The 19,206-nt window shown below is 40.3% G+C and overlaps 3 protein-coding genes across 8 annotated transcripts; 1 reads left to right on the forward strand and 2 right to left on the reverse strand.

The window, feature by feature from the left end:
* Positions 1-8,376: 8,376 nt before the first annotated feature.
* On the forward strand, positions 8,377-10,852 carry LOC120286433. The gene is made up of 6 exons (XM_039308269.1): positions 8,377-8,432; positions 8,630-8,751; positions 9,059-9,147; positions 9,543-9,602; positions 10,022-10,126; positions 10,300-10,852. Exons 1-6 carry the CDS (start codon positions 8,428-8,430, stop codon positions 10,345-10,347), a joined length of 429 nt encoding a protein of 142 aa, XP_039164203.1. The 5' UTR covers positions 8,377-8,427; the 3' UTR covers positions 10,348-10,852.
* A 2,174-nt stretch (positions 10,853-13,026) lies between these two features.
* Positions 13,027-16,375, reverse strand: LOC104415024. Of its 6 annotated transcripts, none has more exons than XR_005549114.1 (5): positions 16,311-16,375; positions 14,760-15,933; positions 14,561-14,650; positions 13,592-13,648; positions 13,027-13,509 (listed from the first exon to the last, which is right to left on the reverse strand). XR_005549114.1 is itself a non-coding variant. In XM_039308268.1 (4 exons), exons 2-4 carry the CDS (start codon positions 14,673-14,675, stop codon positions 13,250-13,252), a joined length of 432 nt encoding a protein of 143 aa, XP_039164202.1. In that variant the 5' UTR covers positions 14,676-15,741; positions 16,311-16,375; the 3' UTR covers positions 13,027-13,249. The 6 variants fall into 6 exon arrangements, 2 of the variants coding, with proteins under 2 accessions (XP_039164202.1, XP_039164201.1); XR_005549115.1 differs by having other exon boundaries at positions 14,561-14,664; XM_039308268.1 differs by having other exon boundaries at positions 14,561-15,741.
* Positions 16,376-17,216: 841 nt separating this feature from the next.
* Positions 17,217-19,200, reverse strand: LOC120291204 (disease resistance protein RPV1-like). The gene is made up of 2 exons (XM_039308266.1): positions 19,019-19,200; positions 17,217-18,938 (listed from the first exon to the last, which is right to left on the reverse strand). Exons 1-2 carry the CDS (start codon positions 19,178-19,180, stop codon positions 18,213-18,215), a joined length of 888 nt encoding a protein of 295 aa, XP_039164200.1. The 5' UTR covers positions 19,181-19,200; the 3' UTR covers positions 17,217-18,212.
* Between the last annotated feature and the right edge of the window lie 6 nt (positions 19,201-19,206).

Below are 19,206 nucleotides of genomic sequence, written 5' to 3' on the forward strand. Positions count from 1 at the left end.
CATCTGGTAAAGCCCAGCTGCTTCCTTACCATTTGCACACTTTATCCACTGTCTCCTTTTTAGCCTGCTCGTATCTCAAGTCGATTAATTGCAAGTTCTCAAAAACCTACTTATGGGCTTCACACTGAGTGTTTATAAGATTGGCAAGGCCAATCAAACATTCCCAGAGCAAGCAAAATTGTTGGAACACAGTATCAATAATATTATGGGCATCCACTTTCCCAGAAGGAGAATGTTTTGAATGACTTGATTATAATCACACAGCAAAGATCGTTCAACACGAGACAAAAATAATGGCCCAGACTTCAGATATATAATAACTTGTAGTCACTTTGCTACGCTCTAGTTTTGTTGTTATAGTTGGCATGACACAGTAAAACATACCGCACATGAAACCTGGAAGCGGCGTGCTTTAAGAAAGGAAACTTCTGCCACCGATGGGGAGGGAAACAGACCTGACATTAGATAACTTGCTGACAGGTACCTGTTAAAAATGTCAAAAGTGACATTAGATATCTTTGACATGTACTTTAGACCTGACATGGTGCTATAAAGTCAGGTCTAAAGTACAATGCCAAATGTTTACTAATGTTTCAAAAGATCCAATCTCAGTTCACAGTGCAGGACCTCAACCAGAATGCCCATATCCCATTTTTGCACAGAAAATTTGGGAGAATTACATTTTGCCCCAAGTTTTTGGCATAGTGGCAAACTACCCATGATGTTTCAAGTTTTGCAATTTGTCCCGGACTTTTTAAAATTGGAGGCAATGGGCAGCCCACGTGACTAGTTATGGAAGGCAAATTAGTTTATATCATCTATATATGTGGAAAAGAAAAAATACAGGGACTACCCAAAAACATATTTTAAAACTATATATTGATGTGCATTTCGCATTGATCCACTCAAATTTCACCAGAATTTTAGTCACGTGCTCTCAAGTGCAATATTTTTAATTATTCTTCTACTTATTATATGTACATGCTTATATGAAAAATTTCCTCTGTAATCAGTCACATTGTTGGAGCTCCAAGTTGAAATTGTTTGAATTCAATCCAGGGAACGAATTGCAATCTATTCCCAAATTATGGGCCAATTGCAAAAATAAAACATCACGGGCCAATTTGCAACAACTTTAAAACTTGGGGGCAATACGTAATTTGCCCCAGAAAATTTACAGAGTTTTCAGACCAGTAGATTGCTAGCAATTATTAGACCAACATCAAACCTCGAGAACCTTCAAGCTAATGGAGATGCTACTATCAGCATCACCAACCACAACAATGAGACAGCAAAAACAAGCTAAAATAAGTTCAAAAACAAAGGCATCAACATGCAAAGCTGCTACCTGAGAGCAACTCAACAACACATTGAAAAAGAGTGAACTAGATTAGGTGTCCGCCTAATAAATTCTGGAATATAAAAGCAGCAGGAAGCCAAAACCAAGTATCACTAGCCTGAACTCATCATTAACCTCAGACAGTTCATCTAGTCAATCTAGACAATTGAAAATGCTCATTTGGCTGTGCTGTAGCTTCCCAATGTAGTCACAAATGCATGCTTGGCGATGCTTACCCAGTTCATCTGTCCCCATATCCACCCAGCCTAATGCCACAAACATGGCTGTTTTTTGAAAACTGCCAGAACATGTACTCATCTCCCAATGAGCCCTATCAAATCCTTAGCCCAGAAACTCACTCTACTTGATCAATCATCACACATTTTCCGACACAAACATTCTGAACCAGCATCTCCCGTCAGGCATAATTCATAAATCCAGGCACTAAACAAATCGAAAAGCAGACTAATTTCTTCCCTTTTTCCCCTATCAAGTCGAACGAAATGCCACTCCTCGATCAATCCACGGAAAAAACTCGACATTTACCACAACCCAGTGGACGAAAAAACACCTCCACCACCATAAACACGAGCACGTTCGTTCTAGTCTGGGAAAAAGCTAACGCCCAAGCTGATAATATGCCTGAAATGCCGCCAGCGATCAAGCGCCAATCAATCAAAAACCAAATCATGCAGAATCTACACTTGCAATCGTCCAAAAGCCTCAAAGCCTCGTTAGTGGCTTAAAGAACAATAATATATCTTCCTTTGACTTGTCAGGTGGGGCAATGGGGTGCATATCCTGAAAAAATACAGCTCAACCAAATGAGTGATGCCACCTAGCATATGAAAGCCTTTTATTGATCAAGATGCAATGAGAAATTTTACCAGCCCAAATTCTACTTCCAAGAAAAACTTCAATTCGGCATTCGGAACTTTATTTGACACTTCTCTCAGCTGTCTATTTGACACTTCTCTCAGCTGTCCTACCTACAGTATATCAAAAAGAAAAACAAATACAGTTGGAAAGAAGTAAAGACCCAAAACAAAAGGCATTGAAACAGCAGATAAAGCACGGTGAAATGAACATAAGCAGCACGGAAAATTTAAAAAAGAAAAACGAAAGAACAAAAAGGGAAAAGAAAAAGGAAGCATCTCTGCCAATAAAATGCATGATCAAAAGATATCCTTCCAATGCAGGTAAGTGAAAATTAAAACCTATCACTCTGAAAAACAATTAACTCCTCCAAGAATAAGCTGAACAAGCATCGTCCTCATTATTTTCCACTGGTACACCAAAATAATCAACTAAGTGATAACAAAAACTCAAGTACCAGATAATAGAAAGCAGGTAGTGCAGCACATTAACACAACATTAGGTAGACTTAAAAGGCTAAATGATTACCCAACGAAGCTAAACAGAAATTAAACCAAAAAAAAAAAAAAAGTGCATGAGAAACATTTCTGAGAAATGTGCACCGGAATGCTGAAATCTTTAGCAACCTCCTCCTGAAAAAAATACAGCGGTTTTTGTTGTCACTTGGTTTGATTTCTGTTGGAGAAATCCTTGAAACTATCAACAGAGAAGACTATCCCCAGAGATGGCCAAAAGCTAGTTTGCTAGACACGGCGATACTGTTTCGATAGGATATTGCAGCGTAATTTGACTGCGACAAAGTCAACGATGCCTGGTATACACTGTCCATTCGTTTCCAATGTACAGCCAAACAGCAGTGTGGTTTTGTGTTCTTCAGCATCTAATGCATAATATGATATAAGGTTCATCAGCGATTTCGTGGATGATTCCAATTATTTTCAATAATCTAACCGCAACGATTGAGAGTCCACTAGGAAAGAATGGACACAAAACATCATATCCCTATCCGAAATTAGGACAGGCATATCGTAGATAAAGATGCCCACTGTTAATGATTGTTCAATAAGTTTTAGCACTATGCTCCAAGCTCATCATAGACTGCAATTTAGAGAGAGAGAAAAAAAAAAAAGAATGGCTCTTCTCATATCTAAGCACGAAAATTGGTTCTTTATGTGCCGCAATAGTCTCAAAATTCTCTGTCAAGGGCTTGCGGACATTGTGAGAACATTAGTCTATAGGAATTCCAAGTTCAGAATAAAATACCGATACACCGCTATTCATTTGATATGTCAAAACAAAAAATAAAGCGCCAATATTCTGGTCATATTTCAAGTTTAGCTCAACTTTTAACTGCATTTGAACAAGTATATTTGTTTTGAGTCCTTTAAAATCTAACTCCATGACTTTGTCATTATGATTTGATCATGTGATTCAAGGTCCTCTTGTTTTCAACTTTGTCTTCTGATGAGTGTGAAACCACAAGGCGATAGCATCAAGGGGAGTGATGTAGGAACAACGATCATCTCTCCAGCCCCAACGCACACATGACAAATCCTATAAATTCCATCCAGTAGCTCCAACCCTTGAGTCTGTTCTCTGTTCGACAATTTTTGGTGTTGAGAATGGAACTACATCACTGTAATTTTATGTAACTAAGGTATAAAAGCTGCTTAAGATTAGTTATGGGATTTTTGCAATGCCACTTCTTCGATTCAGTTGCTCTTTGCTACTTCTCCAGTTGCTAAATGAGCCACAACTTGCTACAAAGAAACATAGTTCCATTAACTTTGTTAAGACTTAAACCATCTCAATAAGAAAACCAGCTCAACAGTCCATCTGAGATGTTTGTACTTCTGGGTCTTCATGTCAATGTTTAATGCGTTGTAAATATATCAAAATCAATGGAAAAGAATGGGTTGTGTAAATTAGCATGAACATAATCTGTCAAGACAAATGTCTGTGGACCTGTACGCGTGATCTTTTGATCCCGAATACATGTCTCTATTATTCGAACTCAGCAGTTAAATTCTCGGAAGATTCATTCAAGTACCTCGTCAGGAGCAGAGTCATTTTCCTTCTTCCTCAATTCCTCTTCCTTTTCCAGTCCAGTTGGATTCTTCTCTTCCACCACCACTTTATCATACTCGCCCTCCTTCACATGTTCATGCCTAGGCAAGTTGTACTCGGAGGAGAGGCCCTCAGACATGATCCCTTCCGGCACTTCCTCGTCTCTTCTGGGAGAGAAGTAATGATCCGGCAAGTTCATGGGATGTGAACCTCCCTGGCTCTGCCTCTTCCTCTTCTACTAGCGGTTCTGTCTCCGGCTCTAGCTCCTGCTCCAGCTCAATCTCCTTTTTCTTCCTCTACACGCTTCTCTTCCTCTCTGTCTTCATCCACGGCCTTTGTTTCTTCTACTTCTTTGTTCTCTTCTTCTTGTTCAGGCTCGGGATGTTCAGTTATGTCCTTAACATCAGCCGCAGTTCCTGTACCCTGGCTCACCGCATTATTGATTTCTTGTTGCACGAGTAATGCCACGCCATTCCCAATTGCTTCCATCTGAGGAAACGTTCTGTTCCACTTGTTTGTTCTTCTCGGGATTGGTGCTTGAAACTCCTGCTTTCAGTAATGGTGTTTCCGGTGGCAACAGCATGCTTCGACTCCGCGCAACGCATTTTCGTAAAAAGAAAAGTCAATCGAAAGGAATTAGATTGGGGTATTGATTCTCTCTCCCTTTGTGCATCAGATTGGAATGAAATTTCGGCTTTCGTTTTCTTTGGCTGTTGCAGTTTTGATTTGCTGAGGCGGGTTGTATCCGTGGTTGACAAAAGGAAGGAGTTTTTTTCTGTTGTGGATTGAGGGTGGAGAGGAGACAGTTGCAGCTTAAGTTAAAATGGGGAGTTTCTCCCTCGAATCTAGAAAACGACAATTCGTTTCTTACTATCAGTGGGGTTTTCCTTTCATTTTTTCCAAGCCAACCTTAGTTCAATGAAAAAACACACTTTAGAATTAACATATGCATACATCCAAGCAAAATTCAATATTGAAAAGACCGAATTATTCCTACTCAAAAACTTATTTAAGTCTCTCGCTCCATGTTTGAGCAAATATAATTTTTAGTTGATTTTGAGTACTTTTGATGGTAAGACTTTAGGACCTGTGAATAGACTTTTTTGAGAGAAAATGACAATTTTTTTATACAAAGGAACACAAGGTTAATCGACATAGAAATGCGAAAAGTGAGGTATGTTTTTGATATTTTATAATGTCAATCGATCTCATAAACTAAAATTCATATGGTCGTGAAATATGAAATTGTTTGCACTTAATCCGATTGAAAATTGAACTTACCTAATTTTCCAAATTCACATATAAATCCTTTTCATTTCATGAACCATTAAATCAAAATTGACCAAGAATGGGTATGTCAAAAAACGAAATATCACAAAAAGATGAATTATAATAATGTTAGCAAACGAATGATCAAAATATTACCAAATAATCCCACAAATGCTTTACTTCCCAAATGGAATTTAAATTTCTCTCAACTTGCCATAATTTTTTTTTCTATGGCTAAGTAATAAGCATCTCCGAACGTATATCCTCTCTGTAGATAATTACCCTATCTTTCTTCCATTTCGAGAGTGTCGTTTGCAAAAGGTTTTATGATTGTTCCGCACCGTAAGTGGCCATGGACGCCGCCACAGGAGAACATCACCGTATACCCTTCTTCCTCCTCGTCGGAGCCGTGCACGCCGCCGCCGCGAGAGCTCGCAGGCTCCGCCGCATTCTCAAGCCTCCGATTCATGTCGGCTCGGCTGGAATCGTCCCTCCGAATGACCACCGAGTCGCGGAATGCGCTCGGATTCGTGAGCAAGCATGTCGAGATCGCAGCTCCTCCTCCTCCTCCGCTGCTCAGTCCCTCGGTTTTTGCAGGTAGCGTGCTCGTTGTCGTCTGGTAGGCTTTTCTTTTTTCGCTGCTGAGGAATCTCGACGTGGATTGTAGATGCCAGACTGATGGGATCTTTGTCAGTAGGGGGACCTTCTTTAGGTTGAGTTTGATGTCTAGATATGGGGCGGCGGGTGGAGAATTTGATGATTGATGAGGAAGTCTGAATAACTTATTCGAGGGATGTGTACCTGGTGGAGCAGTCGAGTTGAAGCGGAGGGATGATTATGCTGTCGGGATCGTGCTTGTTGATTGAGACGTCATACTTTTTATTGTGTTCATCGTGTTTGCTTCGTATATTTGATATTGGAGACATGATTCTGTAATAGAATGAATCGCGTCAAATTGTTTCTTCTAGTCTAGCGCTTCATGTTCTTTAATGTCGGTTCTGGGTTGAATTAGTTTGTTGATACAAAATGGAGCTGCATTTCTCTTGGCTGTATGAGGTTTTGATATGATTGTTGTTGGAATTCACAGGGCCGGTTCCTGGCGATAGATTGCCTGCTTCCCCTTGTTCGATAATTTCTAGTTTACCGTATTCTTCTGAAGCAAGTGCTGAAATGGAGGAACCCACAGGATTTTTTGCTTTTTTCCATCTAATGTGTGTCTTGACACATTGTGGAGTTCTTTCTCTGATATTTGGTTCTTGTAATATTATGCAGAGACCGTGAAGATGTATGATAAAATTCTTGAATCTGCTAATATGAAAAGAACAATGGCTCCAAACGCATGGACGTGGTCGAGGATTGAAAACTGCAAGAACAGAGAGGATATCAGAGCTTCTCTTTGATGTCTTGCAGAACCTATGCAGTTTTGTCAGTTGACTTCTTGCTCCATTTGAGAAGTAAATTTTTAACTTGTGACTAGTTGATAAATCAATCTGTTTTTTTCTTTCATTGCAGAGATTGTCAAATCTTCGAATTCATGAGAATTTTAACTGCAACCTTTGTCAGGAAGTCACAAAAGCATGTGTGCGTGCAAGGGCTCTTCATTTTGGTGAGCTTTATCTACACAAGTTGTGTGCCAAGTTCAAAAATTTTATATCTTGCTAATATATTCACCCAATTCTTCTTCTGCATTCAATTGTTGCTACTTACCCTATCATTAGCACGATCATTTTGTTGTATGTTCTTTGTCCTCAAAAAATCTTTTTACCTCAAGCCTCTCATGCTTGGAGAACATATCCAGTTGCTTATGAGAACTTTTGACCACCCCGCTGGTACTGATAGCTAGTTATGCTTTTGTGTTTTTATTTTTTCCTTGATGTGTCCATTATGTAAACCAGAATTTTGTCCTACACAGATGCCACACATCTATTAAGCATGGGTATGGAAATAACATGACACATATAACGTATTCAATAGTTTTTCATGTTTGAATGTGTAAAAGCACATTCAATTTAAATTACATAGAACATTGTTAAATGTGTATTAACTTTTCTTGTGTGAGTAACATGTTAACCTGCTTGACATGCTTCAATGTGTTTAAGTGGTTAAAAGGGTCAATTTATTTACATGTACAAACTTGTTAACTCGTTGATGACTCGGACAATTTTAAGCGCCGTCCAACTTAATATGTGTCAAACACTTATTCTATAAATAGGTCTTTTTGCACATTGCTGGCTCTGTAAGACTGATTTCTTGAATGACACTTCCACTTCAAGTTATTGAATTCATTATTGAAGCTTAGCAAAGAGTGAACATCAAACTTCAGTAGTTATCAGTTCGAGCTGTTTCTAGTAATTAAGCTCTTCATAATTTTCAAGCAAAATAAATCAAATCAAACTGCAGTTCCATGGTGTAACTCATTTTAGGAGATTGCAGCAATTAATTGTCACTGGGAGTACATGATTTAATCAGAACCTACATCTGAAAATCCTTATTTAGGCTAAGAAATTAAATTACATGGTGCACTTAATCCGTGATGATAGAAACTCAGGGTTGACAAAATTGTAGGTAAGAAGGCCTTGTGACAGCATAATGTCTATGGATTCACCCCTACAATTGGCTCTGCAAACCATCTTTTGGTAATGATGAAGTGTATCTATATCAGGCAATTCTTTTTTCCATTTGTTTTATTTGCACAATTCTTCTGCTAACTTGGGGTATTGCAATGCAGCAATATGCTAAAGAGCACAAAGATGCTAACCTCATGCAGGAAGTTATGAAGCTTTTGAAGAAGAATAACTTGCCATTGCAACCCACCATGGCGATATTGTTTTCAGGTTCACTTCCGTGCTGTTTCTCCTGAGAAGGATGTTATTATCATGTAGTAAGCCATTACTGCACTTAATTGTGTGTTATGTACTACATAGTTATCAAGCAATTTATCCAATTTATAAGTGTCATTTATATACGATTTAATCAACTTGTTTTTATTTTGAATCATTTTGTCTGCACTGCTACTCTTGATCTAATAGTTTGCTCATGTTATTTGACATCCTTCCTTTCCATGGAAAAATTTTGCAGCATTTGTGATGATACAGACAATTGGGGGTTGCTCACAAAGTATTCAAAGAGATTTGTCAAAAATGGAGTGAATTTGCATAAAGCTGCATTTGACATCTGGATGGAGTTTGCTGCAAAAGTAGGTGAGAAACACTAGCTCTGTCTCCCTTGGCTGCTCTCAAGCCCTTGTCCCTCAACAATCTTATTTTCCATTTCTTCCCACAAATAGTTCTCTCATCCAGGTCCCGCCACTTAATACAAAAGATGGGATGTGCTAGAATATTTTCTTCTGTACGGTGATTTCTTTCTCTCCTTAGACAAAAGGGTAGAAATAAGAAATAAAAAGAATTTTCGCTGCGCCGTGTCTTTCAATGTCTTTGTTTCTTTAATTGTTCTGAGATTATGCTTATTTATCCTATTTAGTGGTTTGCCGAAAATTACCCTTTTCAGGAGACATTGAATCTCTATGGAAAACTGAGAAGTTAAGATGTGAGTCCATGAAGCAGCACTCCCTGGGTAGTGGGTTCTCATGTGCGAAGGTAGTTTACAAACGCAGTCTGTTGAAATCACAAATATCAGACCCTGAAAGCACTAGGTCTTCTTGCATTAGAAAATCCGATAATGGGAAAATATTAATATTGCAATACAGATCAGTACAAAGTTCTTGGTAATCCAGGTGAGGGATCTATGGCCGAAAAAGGCGAGAGTTAATGATTGAATAAACCAAATTTTGGCTCACATCCTAGGACATGAAGCACCTATGGGCATGAGAATGCTTATTGTCACAACACAAAGGAGATATAACTACTTTTTTCGGTATTTGGAAGCATTTATTGTGGCTTTTAGCACTCTGGTTTAAGATTAAAATTTAACCGACTGTCATTTGCTTGTTTTGTGGCAAACTAAATGGTTTTATAACCAATTTTTTGTGCAGGGATATTTACTTGAAGGCAAACCTGAGGAGGCTGCTACAGTCATTCATGTCTTGAATCAGGTGCTTCTCACTTCTCCGAGCATCTATTAGCTATTATTAATATGCTCATCATCACCATCTGGCATGATTGCAATCCTAAATTACCTCAGCCTCTGAACTAGTCCTTCAATTTTCCATATACTGTCAAGGAATAAAGCAATTAGTGGAAAATATATGGGATTGTCCCCCAAAATGTGTTCAGATAAAATTACTGTGACATATCCTCTCTCAAGGGGGACTGGGTGATTTGGGCTTCGTATTTGGTGCATGCTATACTATTAAAATAACATGAGTTAGTTCCATGGGTCCTAATAGAGTTCGAAAGATCATCTCAGACTCCTCCTGAATTGAATAAAGTTGGAAATGCACCTATGTAGGCTCTGTTTGTTCAGATGTCACCTCTTAGGTCTCACAATGTGAATGCCTTGGATTGATGCCAGAGTTTACCTGATGCTAAGAGGTCCAGCATCAGGGTTGAACTTCAAAAGCTTGTCAGTGAGTGGCTTTTTGAGGTTATCAAACGGAAGAAAGAAGATGACTGCAAGGTACTTCCTTTGACTAAATATCCATCACTTTGGGTAGAAATAGAATATTGCTTGTTTGCAGTTATATATTGCGCTGGTAATGTTTTCTCAATCGTTCCTGTTGCTGGATGTATATATGCTGCATTGAACTTTCTCAAAATTTTTAAAACCTCTCATTATTTTCGCTCATGTAGGCATTGGCTGCTTCTCTCAAATCCAATATCCCGGCCATGGTTAGTTAGGTTAGTTCCTTATTAAATACGGGCTTGGAGGTGAAAGTGAATACGGAACAACTAACCACCGAAGGCACCCTTTGTTAAAGTATGACAGAATTGCAGATTGAATGCATTAGCTGCAGATCTGTCTCCTATGTGGACCGCTAAGGTTGCCATGTTAGTTTCAACCGATTCCGCTGAGAAGCAAGACAAGCGCGGTACTCACGTCTCGAGCAACATGCATCTGAAGTTCTCTTGTGAAGGTCCCCGAAGCATGAAAAGATCTGCTCCTTCTTGATTTGAATTTTGTCACTTCTGTACTTTCGGATAATGATTCTTTTCTTTCCCCAAAAAATCTGAGTGCATTAGAGACGATAGGTGCATCATCAGCAATTGAATTCTGAGAACAACCTCGGATGACTAGTTTTTGCAGAGAGGATTCTTTTGGCTCACGCATTTTAGATTGGACCAAATGGGCAGTTAAGAGAGACAATTGATAAGGTAGTCCTTTCAATTTCAATCTGATTTGGCAGAGCCTATTTTGTCATATTTCTGACAGAATTTCGCTGTCCAAGATTAAAGAGTGAATTTAATGCCGACTCATTCGATGTTGGCATACAGCGACCGCCATTGCTTCCTGATTTAATCGGATTGAACTGTCCAATCGTGGTGCCAGAGTGCATAACATAAATCCCTTTTTACATCGTGAAAGATAACGCAAAACCTGAATTATCAGAAATGGCTTTGGTACCCACATGCGTAGGTGCGTGCGTGCGTGCATGCATGCATTTTGTGCATATAAGGCGTAAAAGAGGCGACGAACGCAATCCTCTAGAATTAAAACAAGTGCACTAATCATGTGCAAGTTTTAGCAATGAATTGACATAATTGTAATAGGTGTGAGGTTTTTTTTGTAATTTTTCCATATTTTCACTCAAAAATTTAGGATTACAGTCGGAATGTATGGGACTGAATTTGAAGCTATACAATAAGCTTACAATTGAATTTGCGATTCTCCCAACTCAATACCTATGCTTATAATAAGTTTTTTTTCTTCCTTTTAATAATTCTCCCCCTCTTCTGTCTCCTCTCCTCATCTGTATAAAATCGGCAATGAGGGGTGGCTTAGGTAGTGGAAGGGAAACCGTCCTCCCAATGACCTTACCGGAGAAAGTTGACCCAAATTCAAATCGTAGGGGAAGAAAACTAACATCTTCCCACTTTGAATCACCATGCTGAGTGTTGATTTTAGCTCCTTAAAATCCTCTGACACATCCAACCCCTCAGGATCCTGGTATCAAGAGACAATCCTTTCGGATTATACGAGTGAGAGTAGAAGTCATATCCTATGATTTCCAATCTTTCACGAGACATACAAATGGATTTGCATACGGTTAATATAAGAAAAGAGCTATCATATACACTCGCATTTAGTTGATAAAAAGGTTGATCAATTTATAGATCGACTTGATTTCTGTTCACATATAAATAACATGCAGCCCATCCTAGGTTGTGTCAAAGCCCCAATACATGTATTAGATACTATGCCATCTCAATCTAGAAAAGCAGAAGGGGCATATTGATGTTTTCTGATCATCACACCCTAAGAAAAGACGACACATTTTTTAGTCCAGCAGGTGAGACATCCTTCCGACGGTAGTCTCAGAAGATGAATCTTGCTTCCGATCTCCATAATCTGACAACAATGATGGTGATTCCATTGGACTGGTGAGGACTACTTTTATCTTCCTCTCCTCCATGTATTTACCACTTCCTTTATCAAACAAAAAATCTAAAAGAAATTTCTCGAGTTACTTAACCCGAAAGATTATGGAACATATATTAGTAAAACCTGCCATGTCGGCAATAATGTCCTCTTCACCCGTATCACGAACTTGTCTCTGTGCCGTAGGACAGGTGGAGCTACCTACTATGCTTACATGGTAACTGCATCAAATAGAAGATAGGATGAAAGGCTACTCCAATTCTTTCGAAATATCAGGACATAGCTTCTAAGGCCCATCACGGTTTCCCTTTATCTCAAGGTATATTAGGCTACTATGGTGGGCATTCAAAATCTTATTAAAAAATGATCCTTGCTGCAATGCGATTGACTTCACCTTAAGCAGTTCGTACCCCAGCAATAATATAGTCCAGTTGACATGTCATGGCAAAGAAATTGCAGAAGAATCTTTCAGCTGATTCAAGTACTGTGGGCATCTCCCTCCTCACAAGTATGTTAGGGGCTTTAATATTTATGTGAACATGATATTCCTTGGACTTGAGCTGCACGATTTCGAATGAGATGCTCCATTTGGCTTGATGATGCCTACATTAGGCCACACAGATTTCTTCAGAGATATAGACTCAACCCAGGATGCTTTGGATCTCCAGTATAGAGTTCATAATGTCTCTCCCCAATAGAGAGCTTTAAATGCACTGGTGTCCTACTCTTGAAAATTAAATTACATCAAGATATATAAGATTGAAAGGAAATTGTTCACACACCAACACCTAAAAAAAGTAGAGCATGATCGTGGTGAAAGAAGAGGACCAAAAAATCCTCCCCTTGAAAGCAACGTATCGATCAGTCTTTTTGCCTAACGGAATCGAGCATGAGTTTTGTTTACCCAACTCAACTGCATAGACACGGAGAAGAGGCTTCAAATGTAAGAACTTAACAGGGTACATCACAAGAGCCGAATGTGATGAAATGTACCATCGTACATTTTCTTTGAAGATATAATGCAGTAATGCAATCCCGATGGATATTCCAAAGAACTTACAAGAAAAGACAACTCTAGTAACTACAGGGTACAATGGAAATGAACATTCAAAGCCCGAGATTAATCCTGGGAAAAATGGAAAAGTATGGAACAACAAACTTTGATTTACATCACATGAAGCAAGGACGACGTGATAAGTGAATTCAAGCATCCCATGGAATTCTATTGGCACCGGCAGCTTCTACTGATTCCAGTTCTGCCACAACTATAGTCCTGGAAGGCCACTCGTTAGGAGTCATTTGGAGGCATTGTAAAGCAAGCTGTGCTATTTGGAATGCAGAATCTATATACGTAAGGTATAGGGACGGTATAAATTTGGTTCCCATTTCCTGCAGGTCCCAACATCGTGAGCGACCAGCTTCTTCTAAAATATCCAGTGTTTCTTTTTCGGTAATTGGAGCATCTGCAGAAAATGAAAAGTTATGTGGGCAATACAACCGTAGATTCCATGCCAAAGGATTTAAGTAGCTGAAAGGAAAACACACCTTGTATTTTATAGAGGGGATCATAGTGAACCTCACACCAGAAACTCAACCAAAACTCTGCATCAATCAAAAGTAAGGTTAACAAAAGGAAAAAACTCAAAAAATATGGAGTTTCAAAAGACCAGTTACACATTGAACAAAAGCAACAGTAGATCAATTGCAAATGTTTACACCTAGGTTTAAAATCAATCAAATATGTATTGAGCCCTACCCAAGCAGCTGTTCTAAGCAAACAAAAGAACAAATATTTAATTTCCCAGATGAACAACAAGCAAACCATCACAAAGGAGGGTCTATCCATTATATGTATGCAAGCAACACTCTTTTTTTCCAAGACAAACGAGAAGTAAAATATCAACTTCACATTCATCACATTGCACCGACTGATCATTTGACCCAACAAACAACTGAAGAAGACTAGCAAGCAATACCCTGGGCAGAGGGAACTTATAAATCCAATGGCCCAACAATAATCAAGCTATCAATATAAGTATCATCAAGAGGTTTTAGCCCTCCTTCAGGTTCTCCAACGTCAACCAAATAAGCACTGAACATCAATGACTCACCGAACAAATAACTTCATCATTCTTCAAAATTCTGCATTCGACAGCTGCTCGCTCGCCGTTCAGAGGGCATTACCTATCATATATCCGACCATCAATCACAGCATGGACTAATCTACTCCAAACAAGCTCAATCACGGAGAATATTACAACCAAAAGCACAGAATAGAACAATCCATGATGATAGAAAAAATGAAATCCTAAGCAGCATCGAGCTGCTGCCATTAAGTTCGATCGAGCAAGCTAAATTTGGGCGAAAACAGTAATAAATCGATAGCCACTGCAGTTTTGACACAGATTAGCCAATCAAACCGAATCATGTCCAAGCCCAATCAAAGGCAACTAAATTGCCGACCAGGTTGAGCTGGACATCACTGGCAGCGATTAGTAGTGAAAGCGAAGGTACCTTGCTGGTGGAGGTGCAGAGTGAGAGGAAGCCGTCGCAATAGACCTTGCGCTTCAGCTTCTGCTTCAGGTGCTTCTTGAAGGTGACATTCTAGCACACACAGACTCAAGCACATAACTCATTTCATCGAACAACAAAATCAAAATTGCACATGATCACCAAACACTGGACAGGAAAAACTTAGATGGTTCACACTCACACGAAGCATAATTCAGCACACTAATTACAAACACAATCCAAGAGCAGTTCAGGATTGAAAATGAAAACCAGAGCACAACACCAATCCCCTCCTAGAACCTGCATTGCTGGCTCAAAATGCAGGTCCATCACAGAGCTGAAAGCTCTGACGTATTCAAGCGTGGGATTCTGCCGAGTCTGGGATCTTCTGTATAAGGGCAACAAACATGGTGATGCCAGATTTCTGTCCCTCAAGATTCCGTTTGATGCGTTGTTCATTTTCCTAATCAAAACTCCAGAATTAGAGCTTAAGCTGGCAGACTTGAAATCCATATCCTAGGTGCAATTTCTCCCTCTTTACCCAACCTCGATTGAGGATGAGGACCACGATACCAATGTGTGGGCAGAAGCTCTCCCTGATGCTCATAGAGTTCAACTTGACTAAAATTTCTGAGATTCTACACCCAAAGACAGTCAGCCACTGCTTCAGATTTTCACTAGGTGATCTGTCCTGTGCAAATGTGAATGATGTTGAGCTGTGCGTGGCTCTGGCATCGGCTCCGGATATGGATCCCAAGTTGCTTTCTCAGCTCAAAGTAGCACAGCAGATTGGAAATGTTTTGGAGTTTGTACATTGGAAGAATTTGGAAGATTTTCTTAAATTGATGCTTGGCTTGTGCAAAGCTCTTCTTTTATGATCGCTAGGTTCTACGAAAGGTTCCACGTACAAGGAAGAGCCAACACTACCTGATGAAAGTTCTTCTGAGGCGGCGAGTAGCATATGACACATAACTCACTTTGGTGGCAGAAACAATGCCAATATTGCTTCAGAATGCACAGTTCTATAACTGAAGGCAGCCCCAAGGGAAGGTGCTCTCTTTTTCTTACCAATCTTTTGTAAGTGAGTGCAATTCTCAAGTCTCAAGTCTAAGCAAAAGGGTGCTCCTTCTCTACTGGTACAGCGAATGCTGCATTCTCTCAGTTACTCCTGTAGGCGATGTTTGCTGCACAGAATGATTTTTGTCAGTGTGCGCATCAAAGATTGCTATGATTGAAGGCATCGTCGCTGAGATGAGATATTCTGGTGCCACCGCTTTAGCCAGTGCTGCCACACTGGTAATCTCGGAATTGCGGTGGCTCCCTCATTTATGACTTCTCCATAACATTTGCAAATCCCACTAAGAAGCACACCTTTCCTGAAAAATAAACTGGACTTAAGCATAGCAATACAGAATGTCTGCCTACTTCAAAGTCGCAATAGTGAGTTGATTGTGCTGTAAAGTCCCAGGATGAGAACCATAGTCATATGACCTTCCAGCACACATTCCACCTATTTGTTTACAGCATAGCGAAGTTATCGCCAATGTGAAGCCAAACCAAACTAGGAAAAGAACACGACTACTTGTACATAATATGAGCCCTTTGGCTGTTCGGAGGTATTATAATTTCAATGCCGTCATCAGATTTTCATACATGAACCCGCAAATAGGTCATTAAAAAGTGCATGCGAAGCTTCTCTGCTCATATTTCTGCAAGAATTTGATTGCCAGAAAAGGAAAACATTGGTACTTACCTCAATTCGTTTAAGGTTTGAACACAAGGGAACAATTCGTGGTCACGCATCAAATAGCTTCCAAGCTATGTAGCACGGACACGGCGACACGGACACGCGATACGACACGACACGACATGCGACATGTCATTTTTCTAAAAGTAGATAATTTCGACATGTTCCGACACGTTAAATATTAAATAAATATTTTTATTTTTAATTAATTTAATTCAAATTCACAAATAAATATATAAATAATTTAAAATGAATTTATACTAATAATATTAATAAATCTTACACTTTTTTATTTCATTATCCCAAATTTACATTTATTTTTCGAAATCCCCTCCCCAAATTTACTTTTATTTTTCGAAACCAACCCCCCACTTCGCCCAAACTTCCCTCGTCTCTTTTCCCCCAATTTTTTTTTCACTTTATTTTTTTCCCTCCCCACGTCGTCCATTTTCCCCCACTTTATTCATCGACAAGCTGTCCTGTCACTTCCCTCCCCCAAAATACGTGATGGGCATCCAATCAAAACCCAAGCTTTACTCTACCTCATTCTGCTTTGCTGCTCGCCGCACAACCCTTCCTCTTCTCCTCCTCTAGATCTGTCTCCTTCCTCGCCGCTCGCCACTCGCCGCACAACCGACTCCTTCTTCTTGATCTCCACGTTCTCCGGTACACGCCCTTTCTCACGTAGATCACGAACCGGCAGCCCCCGTGATCGGGCATGGCCTCGATCGCGTCCTCCACCTTGGTGAAATTGCTGCTCCGCCGCCGCCGGAGTTGGAGCCGGAAGATGGGCGGACCATGGTGAGGAGTCGTGTGACTAGTGAAGTGATTTGGTTGAGACTTCCGGAGACGACGCTCTTGACAATGCCGCTAGTGCCTCAAACCCATCTCTCGCATGTCTCCCGATTTGCAAAGTGCAGACTTAGCCATGTCCTCGCCGCTCGCCGCACACGACCCCTTCCTCGCCGCTCTTTTTCTGGCCAACTCTCGCCGTTGGTCTGTCTCGCTCCTCGCCGTCACTTCCACCCTCCATCGTCGCCGAACACGCGTGTCCAAACGTGTCGGGCAAAGGCTGACCACGTGTCGATTTGGCACACGCGTTGACCGCATATCCGAGCGTGTCCGATGCGTGTCAACGTGTCCGACACGCTCGACATGTCGGACACGACACGGAAGCACGGAGAACGTGTCGGTGCTTCATAGCTTCCAAGTGCATTGCACTTATTCATCATTTTCTCCCACAAATTCGTCTTCTTCATCGTCTTCTCCCAACAAATTCGTCTTCTTCATCGTCTTCTCCCACAAATTTGATTGACTTCTCCGAGCAAAGCCGAGAAATTTCCTCCGTCTTCTCCCACAAATTTGATTGACTTCTCCGAGCAAAGCCGAGAAATTTCCTCCACCGCTAATTTCCCACAACATCTTATTCTAACCTTTCGCAATCCCTTCAAGCTTGATAGATCAGGCAACTTCTGTAAAGATTCACAGCTGTCTATCCGCAATTCTTCCAAAGATTGGGGTAGTTCGCCTTGAATCTCAACCAGATTACCACAATCGGTTACTTCAAAACGCCTCAACTTGTTTAACTTGCTTAGATCAGGTAGCATCGCCAGCTGTCCAAGGAACTGAAGGTACAACTCCCGTAGGTTCTCCAAACAACCAAGGCCTTCAATCTCTGCAACTGCAGAGCTCCAAATCTTGAGAGACGATAGTTTCCTCAAATTCGATAGATCCATCGAGCAAAGTGACTCGCAACCATCAAGACGAAAGGAGGATAAACTTGAGGGAAGTCTCGGGAGGCGACTCGGAGGGCGACTCCCTCCGAGTCGGCTCACGTGTACCGCATCCCGATAGTGCCCCGCAGTGCAAAGGTCGAGATTCCAATTTGGTTAAGTTCCCAATCCACGGTCATATCGGTTCTTCCAGAAGCCCATAATATTTCCCATTCCAATTAGGTGGAAGGCCAAAACCCAGATCCAATACCTTTAAGTTAGTGAGATTTGAGAGATCCAGAAACGTGTCCACCCTCAACTCCTCCACTTCTAATTCGATGAGACTTTCAGGAAGCCTTGGTAGGGCGTGTATTATCGCGTTTGTCAATCTCAAGATCCTCAAGAATTTATTCTCATAGATGCAATCACCAATTGCCACGTGCCTCTCATAATACATATTGTAGATGAGTTCTATTATTTCAAGCTTCTCTATTGTCCAAAAGGTATCATGTATTTTGCTTATCTCAACATATTCCATATTCACTATTTTCAAATTCTTCAACTTTTTGATGGAATCGGGTAGTTCTTTCATTCTCATGCGACTCATGTTCAACTCAATCAGCGATTCCAAATTCCCAATTGTCTCCAAAAGCCTCTTCAAACTCGAGCATCCACTTAGAGATAGGTATTTGAGGCTTGCAAGATCTCTACCCAGCTCATCCGGCAGCATTTGAAGTTTCCCACAATGGCTTACATCTAAGAAAACCAAGTGTTTCAACTGACAAATCGATCTATCAATTTTGATTAATGAGTAATAGTCTGATAGGATCAAATGTTCTAAATTTGAATGAGTTGAGAAGTTGGGGGTTCTCTTCAAGCCTTGGCAATGAGCCAGATTTAGAACTTTCAAATTCTTAATTACCTGTGAAAGAAAAATCATGCAAAGTCCACTTTTGAATCTAATAAGGCGGAATAATAAGTGTTGTCTAGCATATAACATACCTTCATGTGGCTCCACCCCATCCAATCATGAGTAATTTCACTCCGAGATAGATCAAGGATAATCACATTCTCCATGGAGAAATTTGTAATCTCAAATGTTGGGTGAATGCCAAGAAAGCCATCGTAATCGTGGAAGGAGATTTGAATTCTTCTGGAGTACATAAGTTGAAAGAATATCTAATGGCCCT

This window comes from Eucalyptus grandis, chromosome 3 (genome assembly GCF_016545825.1).
Source record: "Eucalyptus grandis isolate ANBG69807.140 chromosome 3, ASM1654582v1, whole genome shotgun sequence".
Taxonomy (NCBI): domain Eukaryota; kingdom Viridiplantae; phylum Streptophyta; class Magnoliopsida; order Myrtales; family Myrtaceae; genus Eucalyptus; species Eucalyptus grandis.

Excerpts from the sequence above, each read along its gene's own strand:
- LOC120286433 (XM_039308269.1), top strand. Across the intron at positions 8,752-9,058 it reads GGAGTTTGCTGCAAAAGTAG|GAGACATTGAATCTCTATGG; the intron begins GTGAGAAACACT and ends TACCCTTTTCAG. Across the intron at positions 10,127-10,299 it reads AGAAAGAAGATGACTGCAAG|GCATTGGCTGCTTCTCTCAA; the intron begins GTACTTCCTTTG and ends TCGCTCATGTAG.
- LOC120291204 (XM_039308266.1), bottom strand. The coding sequence starts at position 19,180 with ATGTACTCCAGAAGAATTCAAATCTCCTTCCACGATTACGATGGCTTT. Across the intron at positions 18,939-19,018 it reads TGGGGTGGAGCCACATGAAG|GTAATTAAGAATTTGAAAGT; the intron begins GTATGTTATATG and ends TTTCTTTCACAG.
- LOC104415024 (XM_039308268.1), bottom strand. The coding sequence starts at position 14,675 with ATGTGCTTGAGTCTGTGTGTGCTAGAATGTCACCTTCAAGAAGCACCT. Across the intron at positions 13,649-14,560 it reads TCTGCACCTCCACCAGCAAG|AGTTTTGGTTGAGTTTCTGG; the intron begins GTACCTTCGCTT and ends TGATTGATGCAG. Across the intron at positions 13,510-13,591 it reads TCCCCTCTATAAAATACAAG|ATGCTCCAATTACCGAAAAA; the intron begins GTGTGTTTTCCT and ends CATTTTCTGCAG.